The sequence below is a fragment of the Capsicum annuum genome, chromosome 11 (genome assembly GCF_002878395.1).
Source record: "Capsicum annuum cultivar UCD-10X-F1 chromosome 11, UCD10Xv1.1, whole genome shotgun sequence".
Classification (NCBI taxonomy): domain Eukaryota; kingdom Viridiplantae; phylum Streptophyta; class Magnoliopsida; order Solanales; family Solanaceae; genus Capsicum; species Capsicum annuum.
The window spans coordinates 74944864-74953944 of NC_061121.1; the positions used below are offsets into that span (position 1 = coordinate 74944864).

The 9081-nt window shown below is 35.8% G+C and overlaps 1 protein-coding gene across 1 annotated transcript; it reads right to left on the bottom strand.

Annotated features, from left to right (window-relative positions):
• Positions 1-3896: 3896 nt before the first annotated feature.
• LOC124888856 lies at positions 3897-5663 on the bottom strand. Its single transcript, XM_047400149.1, has 3 exons — positions 5287-5663; positions 5025-5084; positions 3897-3927 (listed from the first exon to the last, which is right to left on the bottom strand). The coding sequence occupies exons 1-3, from the start codon at positions 5661-5663 to the stop codon at positions 3897-3899; spliced, it is 468 nt and encodes a 155-aa protein (XP_047256105.1).
• Positions 5664-9081: the final 3418 nt, after the last annotated feature.

The following is a 9081-nucleotide window of genomic DNA, read 5'->3' on the forward strand; positions in this document are numbered from 1 at the left end:
TGCAGTCTTGCCAGATGGGAAGAAATGGATGAGGAATTTCTAAGCTAAGCCATCCCAAGTTGTGATTGATAGCTTAACGTTCAACTAATTTTTTCCTTCCCCCAATAGCGAAAAGGGGAATAGTGTCAGCTTAATATAATCAGTTGAGACACCCGTAGGGATGAATATGTCACTGATCTCCATAAAGTTCCATAGGTGGACTTGTAAATCTTTATGTGAAAGCCCTAAACTATCCACTACTGATTAATAGCTACACCATATTCTGTTTCAGATCAAAGTTACCTCCAGTAGCTGGTATTTGAAAACGGAAGGTCAAATTTGTCGAAAGTAGGATTTCCACTTTTCGAACTATCTTGCGGACTGGTTGATCTTCAGCCATTAGAGAAGGATTGTCTTGTCCCTCTAGAATTTACAAAATATGAGGAAGAAGGATTACTTCTCTCTTTTGTTAATAAAAGCATTGCTCGAGTTCGGGGCTTGGTTAAACCAATTCTCTATCCCTTTCTAGCTTACTAGTACACAAACTTGTTTCCTACAAATTCAATACCAAGACCAAGTGTAAATCACCAAATAAATCCAAAAAGTAAAACTAAAACAAAAATAGTTGCTAATTTACAATTCCTCGACAATGGTGCCAAAAACTTATTGCGCCCAAGCGCACACGTAAGTGTACGTGGTATCACCAAGTAATATAATGGCCTCAAATAAATCCGAAAGTCGATAGGTTAGATACTTGTATCAACTACTATCTAATTCAAGTTCAACTATTGAGATTAAAGTGGTGCAATGTAGCCAAAAGAGTTTTGAAAGTTTGTAAACTAAAAGTAAACTAAAATAATGCAGAAAAGTAAAAACTTTGGACAAGAAATGGATGAAAACCCATGGTTAATGAACTATGAACAATTATACTATGCTAATGAAATTCATTCATTAGATTACTTATCTTGGTTTTTGATTCGTAGGGTTTATCGTATGATCATGGTCTCCCGACCTCTAACTTTCTACCTAATTGGACACTACAAATACATTTAAGAGCGAGGATGTAATAATCCATTTACATGTGAACCAATCAAGGATTCTAGGTATATCCCTATCCTAGTAGCTAATTCACATTCATAATTTCATAAAAGAATAAGAACCTTAATTTATTTATCCCCATGTTCTATCTGCCTATTCCCCCCTCCTGAGTTCACAAGGTCGACAATATATGTATTCTAAAGGTAGAGAATCCTTAAACTAATGATAAAAGGTATAAAAATCAACCAATTACTATAATAAATTCAAAAAAAAATCAATTCAAAGTGAAAGTAAACATGTTCTTGTCCTTAACCCTGGTAAGGGTGGTATTTAGCCACTCATGGACATAGTTGTAATCAAGAAGAATAAATACATGATAAAATCCATTAAAAATCTAATAAAAAGAATAAAAAACATAACAGACCCTCTTCTAGTTTCAAAGCCGTCCAAGGTGTATAACATCAATTACAAGTGTCCTATTTATAGGAGGACAAAACTGCCGAGTTCTTGCACTAGGTCGCTTTGCGGGGTTAATTTTCCTCATCTAGCAATTAAAAGTGCCCTTATAATGGAGAACAACTGTTTTGGGTCCATTATAAAGCTCCTGGTACATGGAATGCTCCATTTGGCACTTCCTTTGGTCCACGACGCGCCCTTGACATCATAGGTCTTCAATTTATATCAAGTTGTGTCTTATGCTTTCATTGATCTATTACAAGCCTTTTGATGTTTTTTCCACTTGATTTGAAGATTATATATCCTTAATATATCATAATAATCATCTTAAAAATCATCCTATGGCATTAAAAATAACAAATTAGAGTTCAAAACAACACAACATCCAAGACGATGAACTAGAAACTTAAGCTAAGAATACTAGTTTTGCCCCTTTTGATCTTTCACTTAGTATTGACTCTTGACTTGATTCAATTGTAATTTAAATGCTATAATCAAGTTTTTACACACATAATTACACAATCATACTAATTGGAACTCCTTATAAACATTATAATGCATCACAATTAACTAGAACAACACCTAGCTTAAGCTAGTAACACTAGTTTTCTCATATGTACTCTAAATGATCAATTTGAATCAAAAATTGTTTGAACTACACCTTAAACATTATTATCAATTACTTAAACACTTATCTTTTAATTTATATCCTAATTGAATCATTAAGCACACAAGAAGTCCTCAAAACACATGTAAATAAGCCTAGATAACAACACTGAAGTACATAAATCCACCTCACCTCAACTCTTTACTCGCCCATATAAAAATCAATATTAATATGAAACCTATCAACAGGATTGAATGGAAAATAAGAATCCTAAAAATAGACCAAAATAGTAGAAGAAAGTTGAGACACTCTCTGTGCAGGCATCGAGTTTGCCAAATACTTTATCAAACTAAGGTGGATTGTATGTATCACCTAAATCCTATGATAAACCTCAAGTAAAGGCGGAAATCTGATTGTCTCACATAGTTGCTGAATTAAATCGGTAAAAGAGAGACTGGTGGTCTCACTGAAAGCTCTAATATGGATCTCTATATGAATTAGTCATGCAAAATCTATATTGTAGCCAGCAATTAGGATGGTAATCAAGGCTACTTTATTCTATATCAGTATGTTATTCGAGGAAGTCAGACTCACTCTATGATGTACCACGGTCTACCAAAACTTCTCCATAATATTAAGCAATGCCTTCTTTGTCTCTCCCTTTCCCTCAACCTATGTGGCCCTAGGGACTAACTCAATAATATGGGTAGCTATCCATCTAGCCAGATAAAGTCTTTATCTCATGAGCTCTACAACTCTCAAATCTCGCCCATCTCACGCTACTCTCATCCTATATCAAACTCAGCGGTCGATGTTGGTCACTCATATTGTGGCTCGAATAATACTCAGCAAATGACCACCTCAAAAATATCCACTTGTACCCTCCTAAACCAAAGTATGGGTCAATTGTGGCTACTCAACCTATCTACCTTCAAGAGGGGTAGTCAAATATATCCTCAATGTATATGATACATAGAATTCCCGAACTAGAGTTGGGATGTTTGAACCTTAGGGGTGATTCATCCACCCAATTAATACCTATAGAAGGAGGCCCGTGAGTCTGATCCTTCTGTTAGCCCCACCAAATCAATCCAAAACTCTACTATAATACTTCTCTTCAGATAACAGTACTTTTTCATAAAGCTATCTTTCTCAAAAATATGTTGCAACCTCTCTACATACCATTTTGGTGAAATCTCAGCAATTTGCATAGCCGAGACATGAGTGGAATCAGACGCTGGAGTTGCGGGTAGTTCAATAGGGGATGAGTAGCCTATAAAATTGACTGAGTATCATGTGTCGATAATGATATCTATTAGGGACCCTGGGCTACACCCTCTTCAGATTGGGGTATAATAGAGCCAGATACTGACTCACTAGCTGAACTATATACATCTTCTGACCCCTTCTCAGACTGAGATCTAGATTCAACCTGTATTATCTAAAACCAAAAACTGATCCAAACTCAACCTTCTCCTCTACATCAGTAGATGAATCATACTCTTCCTTCTCAAACTGGGAAGAGTGTGGTGGTGTTTGACTCAAATTCTTCATTCGAGGTCCTGTTTGAGAAAACAGGGTTGATAGGTCTGGGCTCTATCCTATGGTGGTATAGGCTGAGAGCTTAGCTAAACAATATCTTGTGTGGGATAGGTGCCCAATGTAGCAACAACTGTTGTCGTTGCTGCCTGCTCTATGAACTACCCCTAGTTTGCCATAGGGCCAATGTGGTGCTATCCTAATTCACGTGCTACTCCTCCATGGAGCCACTCTGCTCGAGAGAATCATTCAAGAGCCTATACTAAAATCACTTCCTCTATGCAGCTTTTGGTGCCACTATATCTGTGCTTAAAACACATGAAAAGATTTTTAAAAAAAAATTAAAAACCTAGTGTAGGATACCTACGAACCCACCATCGGGCTGTAGGTGGTACATACGGAGGTCATAGGTTCCCTCACAAGGATCAGATAAAGACCAAAAGTTTCATAGCTTTGGGTCCGATATTTATGGGGACACTTACGCCCTTGTAAGTGCTACTTACGAGGCCTATAAGTGCTTACATAAGTACCCTCCTAAGGGTACTTCAACTTTTTCCCAAAATTTTTATCCCACATAGTGTATATTTTAGTTTTCGCATAATTCCAAACACTATAATATGTATCACTTTAAGTTTAACAGGTAACATACATGTATTTTGGGTTTTTCCTACACTATTCAACATCTACTTCCTTATATGATATGATCACAAGTATTTCGAACAAAAACATTGATAGGTTCAATTTTTTTTTAAATTTTAGGCTCTAGTAGTTTCAACATTCATGCTAAAGTATCAATTTTAGGTTGTATCAAGCATTACTCTTAAATTCCATTAGTAAGAACATGATTTTCACAAGTTTGAGCCAAAAAATATTTACCAAGATTTGAAGAGTTAGAAGTAGAAGATAAATGTGTGATAAAACCCTACTTTCTCATGATTATGCATGCAAGTGATTGTATTTGGAGTGGTGTTTGCCTTTTATAGATTAAAATGGAAGTTGAGAAGATTAATAAGGAATGGGAGTTTTAAAATTTTGGGTAGTGAGGTATAGGGTTAGGTTTGAGAATTTTAAAGGTGGGGGTCTGGTTGGATTGGGCTAGGTCACTTGGGCCCAACCCAGATTTGAAAAATTTGACCCCTCATTTTTGGTCAACTTATGAGGCAACTTATGGCTCATAATGGTACTTACGGTAGTCGTAAGTGACCCTACAATTCTTTTTCCTTTGACTTTGATGAACCTTATAAGAAGGGTCGTAGGTTGTACGTATAACCCCCATAAGTGGGTTCATAAGTACAACTTCGGAGACCCAAAAATGCCCTAACAATTTTCTTTACACTTACGACACCACTTATCTATCGTAGGTGGGACTTAAGACCCTTATAAATTGGTCTGTGAGTCCACTTACCTGGACTTGTCAAAATTTTGCAATTTTATCAGCTTCCAAGTGTTTTCCCGTGCTTTAAACCTACAAATGCGAAAACAAAGTGAATACTAAAACATTGGGTTGCCTTCCAACATATGATATATTTAGTGTCATGGCATGATATGGCTATGCTGGATACTCAGAATGTACAAACAAGCCCATGGGTTGCCTCTGATAAAGCACCTGATTTAACATCGCTACACGACCCGAATGCCTTTAATACTCAGACTTTGCCAAGGCTTACTCAATAGAAACCTTTACTTCCTCAATATATCTTATATAGTTCTTATAATGTTGCCCATTCACCTTGAATTGGGCTTCTCGGTCTCGCTTCAAATCAAATGCACTATACGGGAATACGCTAACCACAGTGAATGGTCCATGCCACGTAGACTTCAACTTGCCAAGAAATAAGAAAATCCTTGAATTATACAATAAGACCACGTTACCAAGATTGAACACCCTTTTCTCAATCTTTTTGTGATGATACAAATTCATCTTCTCCTTGTACAAAGCTGAAATATCATAAGCTCTAAGTCGGAATTCCTCCAACTCAATCACCATACTCATCCTCAAATTCACAGTATCACTCCACTCAAAATTTATCTTTTCAATGCCCATAGTTCCTTATGCTCAAGTTTGACTGGTAAGTGGCCTACCTTACCATACACAAGCTAATATGGAGAAACACCTACGGGGTTTGAAAATCTATCCAATAAGACAAAAGTGCATCATTTAACTTTATTGATCAATTAGTCTAGATGGCATTCACAGTCTTCGCCAATATAGACTTGACCTCACAATTGAAGACCTCAACCTACCCAATCATCTACAAATGTTAAGGTGTTGCCACCTTATGTTTGACACCATATTTTTTAGCAGGGTCTTAGACAGATAATTATCAAAGTGAGACCCACTACCACTGATAATAGCACATGGAGTGCTAAATAATGAAAAATAGTTCTTCTTTAAGAAAGTGGTGACACTTCAACCCTCATTATATAGAAGCACAACTACCTCCTCTTACTTCAAAATATAGTAGACTACTACTAATATATACTTCATCCCATAAGAAATCACAAATGGACCCATGAAATCAACTCTTCACACAAAAATAACTCTAACTCCAAAATAGGTGTCATGGGGAGCTCATGTTTCTACGAAATATTTCCTTGTTGCTGACACAGATCACAAGAACAAGCATAATCATAGGCATCTTTGTCGATAGTCCACCAATAGAACTAACTTTGCCAAATTTTGTGGGCTGTACGGGTACCACAAGGATAACCCCCAACTAGTGATGACTGACAAGCCTCAAGAATGCTCATTATCTATACATCAGGAATACACCTATGAATAAATCCATCCAAACATACCCAAAATAAATAAGGCTCATCCAATAAAAACTTTCATACCTTATGCATGAATTATTTGCGTTGCTGAAATGACAAGTGTTTTCAGAGAAGGTCACTTTCCAAATAACTGGCAAAATCAGCAAACCAGGGGATTAAGTCCTAAGATGTTGCCAATACCTGCTTATCTGGAAAAGTATCATCAATTTTAAGCTCATCCCCTAATTTTAGCATTGACTCCTCTTTAAGGCGGAATAGGTGGTCTACAACTTGGTTTTTAATGCCCTTCCGATCTTTCACCTCAAACTCAAATTCGTGCAGCAATGACACCCAATGAATCAACCTTAGCTTAACATATTTCTTCAAATTTTGATACCTTAATGCTGCATGATTAGTATGAACAATGACTCTGGTCACTATCAAATAGGACCAAAATTTCTCAAAAGCAAAAATTATAATGAGTAAGTCCTGCTTAATAATGGTATAATTTTTTTGGGTAGGGTTTAATTCTTTGTTGGCATAGTATATTGGGTAAAGGATCTTCTTATTTTTTTGTCCTAGGATAACTTCTAAAGCCACTCAACTAGCATTGCATATCACCTCAAAAGGCAAGGACAAATTTGGAGATACAATAATAAGTGTCGAGATCAACCACTCCTTAAGGAACTCAAAGGACTTGATACAAGCCTAATCAAACACAAAATTTACTTCTTTCTCTAAAAGTTTGAACAATTTATTAGGAATTTTAAATAAATCCTTGATGAACATCCTAAAGAACCCATATGACCCAAGAAACTTCTAATATTTCCAATTGAAATCGATGGAGGTAATTTTTTCATTGAAATCGATGGAGGTAATTTTTTCAATCACCTCTATCTTTTCCATTTCAACCTAAATAACCCTCTTTAAAATCTTGCATCCAAAAATAATCCATTTTTTCACAATAAAGTGGCACTTTTTCCAATTTATAACTAGGTTACATCCTCATATCTCTAAAGTGAATTGGCCAAATGGGCCAGAAAAACATCAAATGAGTCTCCAGCAATTTTAAAGTCATCCATAAGTACTTTCATAATATCCTCCACTATATCATAAAATATCGACATTATAAAATATTAAAAGGTGATAAGAGCCTTTCTAAAACACCCTGGTTTCTGTACCTTAGAAAATTTTTTGAAGTTCTGGTCTTTGATCACAATACGACTCATGGGTATAATCCATATGTTAGGGTATGAATGGTATGGTCCAGTCGTATTCAAACTAATATTGGTTGGTGGGATGGATTTTGGTCACTATAATGGGTACGACTTGGTTGTATAAGTCATATGGTTGGATACTAATCATTTGGTTCCTTTAATTAACCTTATACTTGGTAAATTTAGTTGGATCTAAGTACAAGCGGATCACCAAGATACGTAAGTCAGGGTATAAGTTATTCCAGGGACTCGTATAGTGTGTTCAAACCTTTTAAGATTCTATCTTTCCAAGGAAATGGGTAAGGGTAAGGATCGCATGCTATCAATACGACTTGGGTAGGTTGAGGCATACACTGAATAATATTGGGTCCAAGGTTTAAGAATTAGGATACGAGTGGTGGTTACCACTCTTATCAAAGGGTATGACTAGTGGGGGTCAGTCGTACCCCTATGATGGGATTTTTGTGCAAGTTTAGTGGGGGTATTCTGGACATTTCCCCACTTACCCTAATAAGGACCCAAGACTTCTAAATCACTTGGGAGGCTATTTAACCTATTATTCTATTCATTAACACTTAGAAACTCTTCCTAAACACTCTATAACTCTCTTAATAGCTTCGAGTAGGAAAACTATAGTTTCAAATAGAGGACTAAATTGGTGATATTTTTGGTGGTTTCTCTCTGTCTACTTTGTCAATTAAGGCATATTATCTTCCCTCATTCTTAGTTCCATTTAAAGGCATAGTTTTATACGATGTTTATGTAATATGAATATTGTATTATTTTGGGTTCTTAAATATAATTTGGGGTTTTTTGTTATAAATTCATAATTATGGTTTTCCTAAGTTTTAATTATACTTTTATATGCATTAATGGTGGTTTTGGACAATTGGTTTCATGGGAATGGTTCTTTGGTAATGGACTTTGGTTTTGGAAATACTATGTCCCCAATATGTTTGATAAAATGCCTTTAACAATGTTTTCACTATAATATTGTTTTTTCAATGGAACTTATGCATGGTTTAAACTTGGTAATGGAACCCTAAATGATATGAATGATTTGAATGGTTCTAAATAAATTAAAAAGACCATGGTGGCCACAGTTTTGGTTAATTGGAAATCATGAAGGGTATATGAAATCTCTTAAAACTATATGTGGTTGTCTATGGAAAAAACTTGCAAATAATATTGGTATGATGATACCATTACTAATGGCCTTATTTAATAGAAGGGTTAATGAATTTGTTGGTTGCTTCGTAATGATTTAAATTGGGCAATAATGGCGGGGTGTGTAGCAATGCTATGAAAGGTGAAGGTCCCGGGAGGACCAAAATTGGAAACTCATATTTGATGATGTGAGGTTTATTCCATGTGATCATGTACATGATGTCACACTTTATATTTTGGGGATTTACTAGTCATCTAAGGTTTTCTTCCCTAGTCATGCAGCTTTATGCACTGGGCCCCTTTCTGTTGGGGGATTCGAACATA

Coding starts and splice junctions, on each gene's coding strand:
- LOC124888856 (XM_047400149.1), bottom strand. CDS start 5,663: ATGGGCATTGAAAAGATAAATTTTGAGTGGAGTGATACTGTGAATTTG. Junction 5,085..5,286: donor GAAGTAAAGGTTTCTATTGA/GTAAGCCTTGGC, acceptor TCGCATTTGTAG/GTTTAAAGCACGGGAAAACA. Junction 3,928..5,024: donor CAAAATTTTGACAAGTCCAG/GTAAGTGGACTC, acceptor ATGTGTTTTAAG/CACAGATATAGTGGCACCAA.